The sequence below is a fragment of the Amaranthus tricolor genome, chromosome 8, assembly GCF_026212465.1.
Source record: "Amaranthus tricolor cultivar Red isolate AtriRed21 chromosome 8, ASM2621246v1, whole genome shotgun sequence".
Lineage (NCBI taxonomy): Eukaryota > Viridiplantae > Streptophyta > Magnoliopsida > Caryophyllales > Amaranthaceae > Amaranthus > Amaranthus tricolor.
In genome coordinates this window covers 31,190,887-31,204,894 of record NC_080054.1, presented here as the reverse complement: position 1 = coordinate 31,204,894, position 14,008 = coordinate 31,190,887, and the positions used below count along the sequence as shown (strand labels likewise).

General features: G+C 34.9%; 1 protein-coding gene and 1 pseudogene across 1 annotated transcript; both read left to right on the top strand.

Moving 5' to 3' along the window:
• The first annotated feature begins 280 nt into the window (after window positions 1-280).
• Window positions 281-7,248, top strand: LOC130820995 (TORTIFOLIA1-like protein 4). The gene is made up of 5 exons (XM_057686583.1): window positions 281-1,312; window positions 1,872-1,986; window positions 2,647-3,344; window positions 3,869-4,313; window positions 5,484-7,248. Exons 1-4 carry the CDS (start codon window positions 497-499, stop codon window positions 4,304-4,306), a joined length of 2,067 nt encoding a protein of 688 aa, XP_057542566.1. The 5' UTR covers window positions 281-496; the 3' UTR covers window positions 4,307-4,313; window positions 5,484-7,248.
• An 876-nt stretch (window positions 7,249-8,124) lies between these two features.
• On the top strand, window positions 8,125-13,695 carry LOC130821256 (flowering-promoting factor 1-like protein 3; annotated as a pseudogene).
• The last annotated feature ends 313 nt before the right edge of the window (window positions 13,696-14,008 follow it).

The window sequence follows — 14,008 nt, the reverse complement described above, 5'->3', positions numbered from 1 at the left end:
AAGAAAAAATGTTAGAAGTACTACAAAGAAATATTTCTCACTAGAGGTTTTTATTCAAATTATTAGATCGATTTTCGGTAAGGTGTTTTAGGTTGGTTCAAAATTAATTTTTGTGTTCATATTAATTTTTACATAATTATAAATTTAATTTTAAATCAAGTTATATCAGATTCGATTATAAAGTCGGGTGATAATCGGGTCCAATCTTAAAGGCGGTTTTCACTTTCGGGCTATATTAACTATTAACCGGGATGTCCCACAATAAAGTTCGCACCGAAAAATTAACCCCTCGACGAGGGAGCGTTAAAAGACGATACCTCCCTCCTATTTCTCCCTCTTTCTCTCTCTCATATTCCTCCATAAAATCTTCTGCAAAAACCACCTTCCTTCTTCCATATCTCCCCATAATCCAGGAATCATTTTATCCTTTTCTATTTTCCCTCCTTCATTCTCAAATATTAAAAACTAAATTCCAAATACACCTTAAAAATTAAAAATGTCATCTTTCCAAAAGCCAACAACAATCCATGAAATTAGGCAAAAGTTGTGTACCAATATTGATAAACTTTCTGATAGATCAACATTTTCTCAAGCTTCATCTGAACTTAATTATTTAGCAAAAACCCTTCCTTTAGATTTTCTTCCAACATTTTTATCATCTATTCTTTCCATTGATTCTTCATCAAAATCCCCCGTTAAAGTTCATGGTATTAATCTTCTTTCTCTTCTTTCAAATACCCATAAATCTTTTCTTTCTCCTCATATTCAAAAAATCATTCCTTTTTTTCTTAAACGTTTAAGAGATTCAGATTCCTCCGTCAGAAATGCTTGTATTTCTGCTGTTTCATCACTTTCTTCATTAAATTATGTTCCTTTGCTTGATTCTTTTCTTGGGTCGATCTCCATTGAGCAAGATTTAAATGCCCAAATGGGTTGTTGCTTGTGTTTGAAGGCAGCCATTAATGGCCGAAATTTGGAGGAAAGAGAAGAAGGAGATTTGAGGAAAAGGGTTTTACCTAAAGTTATGAAATTGTTAAAAAAGGATGGGTTTAAAGCAAAAGGAGCTTTATTAGGAGTAATTGAAAGTATTATTGGTGTAAATAATGGAATTGTGATTAATGGTAAAGTTGGAGGAAATTTGGTGGGAAATGTGGTTGGTATAACTGTCGACATGTTAAGTTCTGATGATTGGATGGCAAGAAAATCTGCTGCTGAAGTTTTGCTTAAATTAGGTGTTGTTTTGGATGAAGATGCTGCTGCTCAAGTTAAAAACTTCGTTGTTAATTCTTTGGAGTCTAGGAGATTTGATAAGGTAATTTTTTGTTTTGAATAGTATGAATTTGTGTATAATTTCTATATTTTTGTTGATTTTTTTTGCTAATTTTTTGATCTTGGTTGTTACTCCTAGTAGACTTGAAATAATGTTCAATTTTGTTCTTTTTACCTAATTTGACTTATTTAAGCCATTTAAAAGTGTAATTTTTTTAAAAAAATCATTTGGTTTTCAAGAATCTATCTTGAAACTAAGAAAGTGGACAGATAGCTAATCGATTGGAGTGACTGATTAGATTAATTGATTTTATTAATTTATTTTATTTTCTAAATATTAATAAGCTAAAACCGTATAAATTATTTTGCCAAATACTTGTAGACCTTACTATTATTGTTGTTAAATGTATCTAAATTGTGGGCATATTTGCTTATGGCTAAATTTTCTTGAAATTTTTGACATATTTAAGCCTAATTTGTTATTTTTGTTTGATATTTAATGTAATATATAATGTTAATTTTGATTTTGTCATAATGATGAAATTTGAGGTGGGTTTTGAATCTTGTGTCGAATGTAATTTGGGGAATGCTGATGTGGACAGGTTAAAGTAACTCGTGAGATAATGAACCAAGCATTGGAGGCTTGGAAGGAGGTACAACCTGGTGGTCCAGACCAACAAAATGTTTTATCAAGATCTAACTCACCTATTTCTAAAGGTATAAAGTTTTAATCATCTCATGAAAAAGTTTTGTTACTTTCTTGACTAATTTTTTTAAGATTTTGCCATCTTGCGTTTTTACTTTTTACCAACTTAATTGGATCTTATCTTGATTAAAGTAAGTGTAACGGTTCACAGGTAAAGTTGTGTGATTGATTTTCATTTAGCCCCTTCCCTTGGCCTATGTTGCAAATTTTAAGTTTCAATTTGTTTTTACTTGTTTGTCTTAGGTGGTGTTTGGCTAATTTAGTTGGTTTGTTTGACTAGTTGGTAGCATTCACTTTTTGTTATGAATATGTTTGGTAAAATTTAAATTGTTAGTTATTAGCCGTTTATTAATGAAAAGTTAGTCAAAAAGCAAAAAAACAATTAAAAAGTCAAGTTTTCAAGTCCCCGGTTACCAAGCATTTTTTTTGTTTGACGAACAAAAAAGTCATTTACCAACCTTTAGTCGGATTTTCAATAAAAAATAATGGTATTGGAGAAAAAAATGGTATTTTGGCATAGATATGGAAGTTGGAACTGAAATATAAGCAATTAAGCATATGTACTAGTTCATTTATCACTTTCATGATCTTGTTCATCTTGGAGATTGAGATAATTAATGTGGGTATTTTGACTAATTTATACCTTTTTTTGGTGGTTGTCAATGGAGTAGATAATGTTACATGTGGGGCTTCAACATCCATCCCTAGAAGATTCTCTTATGCTGGTTATGAAACTCCTAAACCAAAGAAAACAATGGCCAAATGTAGGTCATCTTTGTCTGATGTTTCAAGTATCACTTTCTCCCCTTCCATGTCTCCAAGCCCTCAAGATAGTTTTGGTTTTGAAACGCCGCAAAGGAAGGAAACACTATCCAAGACCAAATCATCCTTGTCGGACGACTCAAGTATCACCGATGATTCTTCTTTAGTCTCGAAAAGTTCCTATGATCACGGTTTTGAAGTGTCCCAATCAAAAAAACCGATGTCCAAGAGGAAGTCTTCTTTGCCCGTCAAAAAGAAGAGTTACTCAAAAAAAAATGATAAGAAATCAAGTGCGTACGAATCATTGGATTGGAAAGTTGAAATAGCCGTTCCTCAGTCTCTATCTGAAAAGGCGGTATCAGAGGATGATGCAAATAGCTTAGAAAAGACTTCAGAGGAAAGGGTGCTGAGATTTAATGCTTCTAAAGCCGGATCTTGTGTGATTCCTTTAGTCGAGAAGGATGAGCCTCGGGAGGGGCTAGCCATTGAAGGTGGAGGAAATGAAGAGGTTGGTGAAAGCAATGCAGACTCGGAGGATCTAACTTTGATCAGGAAACAGCTTATTCAGATAGAGAGACAGCAATCTGACTTGCTTGTTCTTATTCAGGTATGTTGCATTTTTTTTGAGTTTTTCGTTGCTGACTAAGAAACATCAGTCAATAATCATTATGCACTCCTATTCATGTATCTTTTGTTTGTTTTAAATTAGAGGTATGCATTCCTGTCTATTTCGTTTTTAGTCGGTAAATATTAGGTTAGGTCAAAGTGAGGTCGGGTTTTATGTTCACAATAGTTGTTGAATCACTATGAAGTCATATTTAAAGTTGGGTCGGGTTTATTTTACACAGCTCTATTTCTAACATAACAAGAAAAACTATTATGTGTCTTCCATCTCGGTTTAGTGGCAAAGCCATTTATGTTAAATGTCAATTACATGATTATCAAATATGATAAAGTATAAATCACCGCATCCCGGGCCTGTCTAGGCTATGGCCTGAGTCATTTGATAAAAAATCATTTTCCTATTGAATTGTCCAACATGTAACATTGAAAAATGTCGATCGAGTTGGTTTTGTTACATGTAGAGATGATCAGATGACAGTTGGTTTTGCAACTATTTGTGATATTCAGAGATTTATGGGTAATTCTCAAAGTGGGATCGACTCATTGGAGACTCGAGTAACTGGCCTTGAGCGAGCGCTTGATGAGATCTCCCACGACTTGGCCATGCAAAGCGGAAGGATCACGAACAATGACTCGACAGCAAGCAGTTGCTGTCCCAGTACAGAATTCTTAAGTCCCAAGTTCTGGAGAAGAACTGAAGGAAAGTCCTCCAATTTAAAGTCATCACACTCAGGTAGTGTGCCTAATAAAGAGGCCAAGTTTGATACTACACCAATGGACGGTTACACGCTTCATGAGCAGCAGAGCGAAGGCATATACCGGGAATCATGGGGAAGCGTCAAAGGCATTGGACAAAGTGTTCCAAGAGGAAGAAATTGCAGCCCTAGAAGCTTTGATTCCGCTTCAACTGCTACATGTATTACTTCGGTGGGTCGAGGAGTATAGACTGCAGGTAAATTTAACGCACTCATCTACCTACTACTCCGAATGAGCGCATTTCTCCTTGCCCACTCCTTGAAGGGAACACGGGTATGATTTGTGCCCGCTATTTTCCCCCTGGACCCTGCCTTGTATGGGATACTGGGTTGCTGACTTTGACTTTGACTTTGTCTACCTAATACTGTTCCGATTTTGATGATTTCTTTTGCGTATCGAGTATGATGAGCCTATTGTTTAAGCAAACTGTTTTGGAGATGTTTGGTAAGAGTTGGTTGTTGGTTTAAAAGTTAATTTTTTCGTTGATCAAAAAGACATTAACCAAACATTTGTTTTAGCTTTTTGACTAATCCAAATGTCAAAAGTTAATAAAAAAATTGTTTGCCAAATGCACTCTTAAAAAAAGGTAATTCTATGTTAACTTGAACTTGGGATAACCATAATTGGTTTATTGAACTCAAATTCAGGATAATTGAAGTTAGCGTGAAAACAATATACTAATTCAACTTAATTTCGGGAGGAAGGGAGTTCAACTATATATAGAAGTACTCCATATGATCTTGTATACATGATGAAGAGGGAAGATGACTAACATATAACTCAAGGAGATTACTCAACCTTATATGAGTTTAGTTGTGGTCAGAGTCGACTCTACTTCATTTTAATATAGCTTCTCAACCGACTAACCTTATGCCTTAGCTCTAATTTTCGAAATTCATAGGATCTGAGTACAAATTAGGAGTAATCGATTTGTTACAAGCACTATATTAGCATATTTCAAGGAGCTATTCTGTGAGAGTCCGGCTCTCTGTGAAACGACCTCAAATAAGGAGTCCATATGCTAATAATTGTACTAATTGGTCTATTTAATGTATGTTTAGAGAACATTTCACGATGAGACTGTCTCCTACTAGGATTTGCATATTAAAAGAGCTGTTATAAGCAGTATTAGCATATTTCAAGAGCTGCTTTATTACAAATTTAATTAACTATGAATTTACCTTTAGCTTTAGTTGCTGTATGCCAACTTTCTACTACTTTTTCTTTAATTAGAATCCAATGATTATTATTATCCGTTACTAATTCATGTCTTTTTGCAACGTTTCATATTTCATTATGAACTTGTAAAAACAAGATTCCATGATTAACAACTTTTTTGCTAATCAAAGTAATTTGTTTAATGCAGCATCTACGATTAACAAAGTTTACAACACCTTTAAAAATGAATGGATCCAATATCGTATTAGTGGAGCATGTATATTAATTGGTCCATTCAACTTCAAAATGTGCTGCTTGTCAACTGAAAATATCCTCTTTGTATTACATTTTGTTCTATCGTGGCTGCTTGGCTGGTACGAACGATTGTTATAGAGCGATGATTATCATATGCCTTTTGCTGAGGGGTTTGAGGGTTTGTAGTACCTTGATTTATTTCCAATTTCTTTGATGTAAGTGGTATATAACTATATATATGATGCTTGTACAGAGAGACCAAAAATATCTTGAGTGTTTGGAGCGTATAATGTCAAATTTCTCTTTATACTGACACGAGTCTCGTATTATTCTAACTTCTATATTAAATTGAAAATTATTACCAAAACGATGAATACATGTCAAATTTCACCTCCAACCTTTGGACATTTGGCCCTTTAGTTTTTTCTTGATTGATCAAATAATTTTTTTAATGTTTTTGTGCCTCAAAACTATCGAATTTTTTTTTTTGACCAACTAACAAGTTAAAAGCCAATTTTAATAAAAAAATAATAAAAAATTCACTTACCGCCTAACGCCCTAAGATATTAATGGATTTTTAAAAACCCATTCAGTGAATGAGATATTAGTTTTCTAATACTCTTCATGATTGTTTAACGATCAAATATTCCGATGTTCAAAACGAGAGAAAAATACATACATATTTATATATCCTTTTAAGTGTAGCAATTTTAATAAGATAAAGAAAATAGAAATATTCTTAGAAATTTTTTTTCTTTGCGTAAAGAAAAAAGATAATAAGTATATTACAAGATTTGATTCTCAATTACAATATTAAAAATTCAGAGAGAATAACTCAAAATTCTTTATGAGTAAATTATAAATTTCTAACATAAATCATGACTGTGTCTGTGAAATTGTAGTGAAAGTATATAATTATCAAATGTTACAAAAGTTAAAAGGACTAATGGTGGTGGATTAGCGTAGGTAAGGCAGGTCTCGTTATATATTGGTGCCTGGTGGAGCTCCAAAAATTCATTTTTCTACTTATTTTATTTATTGTTATTTCAATCACTACTGTTGTGATTAGTGTGACTTGAGTGCACATTTGATGAGGTGCATTCATGTGTGACCTTTGGGATGAATTCCCATAAATGGATTGTTATGGATGTATTAAGTTAAGTTTTGATGATTGATTTATGATGGTGATTAAGTATGGATTAAGTATGGATTAATGTGGTTGTAATAAGGTAATGAAGTGTGAGAGTTATGGGACTTAATGAAGAAGTTGAAAGGTTGATTCGAGATGCTCTACTATGCATGTCGAGCAATACTGTCAGAAAGCCTTTGAAGTGCCGCTCGACCAGCCCGCTCGACCGAGCGAGCTTCAGGATGGGTCGAGCGAGCAGGCAGAATGCAACCAGAAACTTCCTGAAGTCTGCTCGACCAAGTCACTCGACCGAGCGAAACCCTGTTTTGGTCGAGTGAAGTCTCTGATACTCCTAGAATGCTGTTTTGTGACTCTTCATGTACTTAGAGATGTTTCATTATCATTTAATCATAGCTTTAATGTACTTAATGTTACTTAGTGTGATCTCTCCTATAAATAGAGAGCTCTCAATCATCAAAAAGGAATCCAAAAAAAATACACCCCAAGCCAAACACTAGCCTATATCTCTTCTCTATTGTAATTCTCCATATTTGAGAGTTCTTTGAACTCCTTTTGATAATATAAGAGATACTACACACCGGAGGACGTAGCCTTAGTTGGGTGAACCTCGTTAAAATCTTTGTGTCATTTTATTGCTTTATTTTCTCCTACAAACATCGATATTATTGATAGCGTAATTTGTTTGTCACAAAACCTCATACACTCGATCTTGGTAATATTGGAGTTTGAAACACATTGTTTGAACTCTAATTCATCGTCGTTTTTCAACTACAAATATATGTTTATGATTTTTGATTATTTTAAATATTGTACTATTGTGACTTAATATATAATATCTCAAAATATGCAAAAATTAGTATTAATGTACTATTTCTATATTTTTGAATTTTGTTAATTTGCTACATGCATACACCTCTTATTTTTTTTTATTGATATTTGATATCTAGTAATTAGAGAAAGACAAAAAAAATGAATAAAAACAGAAAAGTATTTGTAAATAACATTAATGGGAGTTAATTTGATTAATAAATTTATAAATACATCAATATAAATAAAACAGTTTATAAAACTACTTACAAACAAAAAAAAATAAAAAAAATGTGAGAGGTGGTCAAAATATTTTTTGAAACAAGACAAAATTTCGGCACTAAATCTCAAATATAGCTTTTATATCTCCCTTATCTTACCCTATATTCCCCCCAAAAAATATTCTATTTAATTAAAAAATTATATGTTTATTTATTCCCTCACGAATGACATTGATATCCATAATAATATATCACTAATTGTTAGCCTATAAATAAACTAACAACTAACGGATCATCTTATCATCAAATAAGATTTTTATATCTTACTCAAAAATCTTTCATATATTTTTTAAAAATAATTCTCTCTTTATTTAATTGATTTTTTCTTTTAATCTCATCGAAATAATTTGACAGTAATGTCAGGTGTGGGGGTGTTCAAGAATGGTGTGGTCCGTCTGGTGGAGAACTATGAAGAAGTAAAGGCCACAGGGGGAGGGGCCGCAGGCATAAGAAGGTGTTAGTCCATCTCCGTAGTGGTGAAGTTGTTGAAAGTTATTGGAGATACTGCTGATGACTCATCCTCTAAGGATTCTTCTACAATTCCCACATGACAGCTCAGCTATTTTCTATTTTTTGTATATATATTTGTTGTAAATATTCTGGATAATTCAATTGTATTTTCTCCTCTTTTCAAGATCTGAATAAAATATCTTTCTTGTTTTTCTCTGAGATCTGGGTTTTGCTTCATGGTATCAGAGCAAACAAGATCTTGGCCCATCTCTCTTCTTCCTTTTCTCAGTTTTCTCCGCCATTTTTCCTATTTGCAAATTCTGCATCTCTTCTTCTTTCTCGCTATCTCTTTCTCGCCATTTTTTTTACTCCAAATTCTATCATGTCTTCTGAAATTTCTTCGCAATCTTTTTCTCTCAATCAAGATCCTTCTAGTATTTTCTACATTCATCCAACTGATCAGACTTCACAGCAATTAGTTTCAACTAAATTCAATGGTAAAGGTTACTCTGATTGGAAGCGATCTATGCTTGTTGCGCTTTCGGCTCGTAACAAACTGAAATTTGTTACTGGTGCTGTCCCTCGACCTTCATCTGATGACAAAACCTTCTCTGCTTGGGAAAGGTGTAATGATCTAATTGTCTCCTGGCTTCTTTTCAATCTTGAGCCGACAATCTCAAAGAGTGTTTTGTATCTTCAAGATGCCACTGCTATTTGGAAGGATCTTGATGATCATTTTGGTCATACGACTGGAACGCAATTATTCTCATTGGAACAACAAATTGCTGAAATTACTCAAGGTAATCTATCTGTTGCTGAGTTTTACACGAAAATTCGAGGTTTTTGGGATGAGATGCAGGCAATTGATCCGACTCCTGTCTGTATCTGTAATAAATGTACCTGTAATTTGACACAACGCATTCTCAAACAACAACAAGAGCATAGGCTTATTCAATTTATCATGAAGTTGCATGATCAATTCTCTTCGGTTCGAGGTAATATCTTGATGATGCGTCCTTTACCAAATGTTTCTGATGCTTATCGCTTATTCTCTCAAGAGGAGGAACACAAGAATCTGGCTCAGTTTCATCAACCTTCTTCTGTTAATTCTTTGGCATTCTATTCTAATGCTCCTAAGAATGCCGCTCCGTCTCAGACCAACACTAAGTTTCAAGGCAAGAATAATGGCTCAAAAAGGCACGTTTCTTCCTATTTTTGTACTCACTGTAAAGTACCTGGCCATAGTTATGAACGTTGTTTCAAAGTCCATGGATATCCTCCGGATTTTAAAGGCTTCAAAGATAAGAAAATTGCAGTCTATTCTTCTACTTACTCTGACTCACAATCCCTTACTGAGAGTACTGGTTCTGAGAGGCCTTATGCCTTTTCTCACTCTGAGGCTTCTCCTTCCATCTCCACAGAACAGTATAACTATCTAGTAGAATTGTTGAACAAACAATCTTCTCTTACACAAGTTTCTTCTGTGGCTACCTCAACTCCTGGTGTTATTTCTAATACTTCTACTCCTCAAGCTCATATGGCAGGTATTATGTGCTTTTTATCATGTTCTATTCATGATTGGCTTTTGGATAGTGGAGCAACCGATCACATATGCACTGATTTGGCTATGTTTGATACTTACAAACCTATTTTTGATCTAAATGCAAAGATTACTATTCCTAATGGGAAACACATTCCTATTTCTCACATAGGCTCTGTTAGATTACAAAATAATTTGATTTTGCATAATGTGTTGCATGCTCCTTTGTTTCATTTCAATCTATTATCTGTGCATCGCCTCTGTTCTGATCTTAAATGCAAAATTTCTTTTAATCACAATCAATGCTTTCTTCAGGGGCAGTCAATGACAGAGTCACCAATTCTTCTTGGTAGATTACAAGAAGGGTTATATCATGCTACCTTTCCAGCATGCTCTACAGCTCTCTTAGCTTCTACTACTGCCTCTATTCCTTCTACTCAACTTTGGCATTTAAGATTAGGCCACTTACCTTTTACGCAAATAAAGCATTTAGTTCCTGATTGTGATGTTTCTTCTTGTATAGATTCCTTTTTTTGTCATATATGTCCTCTAGCTAAACAACATCGGTTACCATTCCCTCAGAGTAGTATCAAAACTGTAAAGCCATTTCAGCTTTTGCATATTGATATTTGGGGGCCTGATAAGGTCACCACACATTCAGGATGTAACCAATTTATTACAATAGTGGATGATTTTACTCGAGCTACTTGGACACATTTAATAAAGTATAAATCCGATGTGGTTTCTGTTATTAAGCAGTTTCTCTTGTATGTTGAATTGCATTTTTCTACTAAAGTGCTTGTTATTAGATTTGATAATGCACAGGAACTATGTGAAGGTGATATTAAGCAAGTATATCGTAACAACGGAATTGTACATGAGACTAGTTGTACCAATACACCGCAGCAAAATGGTGTAGTTGAAAGAAAACATAGACACCTGCTAGCCACAGCCAGATCTTTATTTTTCCAAGCAAAGTTACCATTACAATATTGGGGGGAGGCCCTTCTTTGTGCTACGTACTTGATTAATCGAATGCCTCTTAAACCTTTGTTTAATAAGACACCATATGAGAAGTTATACAATTCTGCTCCAGATCTGTCTCATCTTCGATCTTTTGGTTGCCTATGCTATGTTTTAACGTCACCTGTTCACAGATCCAAGTTTGACCCTAGATCAACACCATGCGTTTTTCTTGGTTACCCACCCACGCAAAAAGGCTATAAGGTCCTAGATCTATCTACAAATAAAATCCTTGTTTCTAGGGATGTTCTTTTCCATGAATCACACTTTCCTTTTCATTACTCTAAACAACCAGCTTCTACATATGCTTCTAACTTTTACATGCCACAGTCCACTATTTCTATTCCTTTCTCTGATTTCCCTCTGCCAGATGCATTCCAAATAGATAGTACTCCTGTTTCACCATCTTCTTCTTCTCTAGATTCTTCCCTTGCAAATATTTCTTCTTCTGATGCACTTCTTGTAGACCTTTCTCCTTTGTATGTCACTACACCAAATTCTCCTTTTAATCCACCGGCTTCTTCCCCACCTCCTCCCCCACCAGTCAGACGTTCTACAAGAACTTCCAAAGTCCCTTCATATCTTTCAGACTACCAAACCTACGCAGCTCTGAAGCATTGGTGCAATCTTGTTTCTTTGACATCCTTGCCTCTCTCACATCACAATCTTCTTTCCAAAGTCCTCTCTGTTTCTGAACCACATTCTTACACTCAGGCTTCTAAGGATCCTTCATGGGTGGCAGCTATGCAGAAAGAACTTAATGCTCTTGAAACAAATAATACTTGGGATATTCTAGATTTGCCTCCACACAAAAAAGCTATAGGTTGCAAGTGGGTTTTCAAAGTAAAGTTGAAGGCTGATGGAACTTTAGAAAGATACAAGGCTCGCTTGGTTGCTCAGGGATACACACAAAAGTATGGTATTGATTTTGAAGAAACTTTCTCTCCTGTGGTTAAAATGCCTACTATCAGATGTATTTTGGCTCTTGCAGCTCACCACAAATGGCCCTTGTTTCAGTTAGATGTGAATAACGCCTTCCTCCATGGGGACCTCCATGAGGAAGTATATATGAAACCTCCTCCTGGATTTTCTGCAGCTCCTAATAAGGTTTGTAAGCTCAAGAAATCTCTTTACGGTCTTAAACAAGCATCAAGGCAATGGTATGCCAAGTTAACTCATGTTCTCTCCACTCAAGGTTTTCTTCAGTCCAGATCAGATTACTCCCTTTTCATAAAAAGGGAAGGAGTGCATATCACTTTGGCAGCAATTTATGTTGATGATATTATCTTAACAGGTACCAATTCAGAAGAAATTTGTGCTCTCAAACATCATCTGCATAATTTTTTTAGCATCAAGGATTTGGGTTGTCTTAATTTCTTCCTTGGCATGGAAGTTACTCATGTTTCTGATGGTCTAATTCTTACTCAAACGAAATTCACCAAGGAACTATTGCAAGACTCACAGATGGATTTCGTCATCCAGCCCCAGCTCCTCTCCCAATCAATCTGAAACTTCATCTTGATCAAGGTGACTTATGTGATAATCCCAGTATTTATCGGTCATTGGTTGGTAAGCTGAATTTTTTGACTAATACCAGACCAGATCTTTCTTATGCGGTTCAAACTCTTAGCCAGTTCCTTCATGCTCCTCGTACTCCACATTTGGAAGCCCTTCATCATGTGTTGCGATATGTAGCAGGGACAGTTGGTCAGGGTATTCTTTTAAATGGGAATACTCAGTTAACTCTTCAAGCCTTCTCTGATGCTGACTGGGCCTTTTTTCCCAACAGTAGAAAGTCTATTACAGGCTATTTAGTACAACTAGGCTCTTCTCCCATCTCTTGGAAAAGCAAGAAACAATCAGTGGTGTCTAAGTCTTCCTCTGAATTTGAATATCGAGCCATGGCAGCAGCAGCAAGTGAGGTCACTTGGCTTGTCCGTTTATTAGAAGAATTGGGTATTTCAAATCTCACCCCAGTCACCTTACATTGTGACAATCAATCGGCCATTCACATAGCTAACAATCCAGTATTTCACGAGCGAACTAAACACATCGAGATCGATTGTCACTTCACTCGTGATAAAGTTTTGGAAGGCTTGTTGCAACTCACTTATTTGCCTACTGCTTCCCAGCTAGCTGATTTGTTCACCAAGGCATTACCATCTCCACATTTTCATTCATTGCTTTCCCAACTTGGCATAATTGATTCTGCAACTACCCCAAGTTTGAGGGGGGGTATTGGAGATACTGCTGATGACTCATCCTCTAAGGATTCTTCTACATTTCCCACATGACAGCTCAGCTATTTTCTATTTTTTGTATATATATTTGTTGTAAATATTCTGGATAATTCAATTGTATTTTCTCCTCTTTTCAAGATCTGAATAAAATATCTTTCTTGTTTTTCTCTGAGATCTGGGTTTTGCTTCAAAAGTTATGATTCGCTAGAGCAAATGCTCGTTGGCTTAGGTTGGGAACGTTATTATGATGATCCTGATCTTTTACAATTTCATAAAAGTCCACTGTTCATTTGATTTCCTTGCCTAAGGATTTTAGCAAGTTCAAATCCTTGCATATGTATGATATTATTGTTACATAAATACCCCTTGAAAATCTCCTCTTTATATTCATTCTTTTTCTATCATTTCCATGTATGCATAGCTCTTCTTCACTCCTCTCCCTCTCTGTAAAATCTGTAATGACTTCCATTGAAATCAATGTTTCATTACCATTGATGTCTTGCTTGTTTTTCTTCTTGCATGTATCTGGATTCTTCTTTATCTTTCTTGGTTAATTGTTCTTCGTTAATTCTATTGATTTTCTTTATTCTTCCCTTCTTCTGATTTTCTTGTTCTTGATTCAAATTTTTTTTTTAGTCAAAAATCGTAACGAATTTGCGGTACGGGATGTTTGATTGGAATTTCGGAAAGCCTCCTTTGTATTTGTTGGGATTTAATCATGTTTGTGACTTTGTGTGTATTATGTTATGACGAAATTAAAAGAAAGTGATGGGTCTGATAGGTCGTTTTACTACCTAAAATAATTCCTAATTCACCTAACTAGTATAGTTGGGAAAGTAGGGTCGAACCACTGTGGAAGGACAAATAAAGTCACAATTTGAACCAAGTTCACTATTGCTAACGATCAAATGTTGGATTTTTGTTTATCTAAGTAGAACGCAAAAACAAGAGATGAATAAAATTCAATAATTAAAAACCTAGGGCTAA

Excerpts from the sequence above, each read along its gene's own strand:
- LOC130820995 (XM_057686583.1), top strand. The coding sequence starts at position 497 with ATGTCATCTTTCCAAAAGCCAACAACAATCCATGAAATTAGGCAAAAG. Across the intron at positions 1,313-1,871 it reads AGTCTAGGAGATTTGATAAG|GTTAAAGTAACTCGTGAGAT; the intron begins GTAATTTTTTGT and ends TGATGTGGACAG. Across the intron at positions 1,987-2,646 it reads TAACTCACCTATTTCTAAAG|ATAATGTTACATGTGGGGCT; the intron begins GTATAAAGTTTT and ends TCAATGGAGTAG.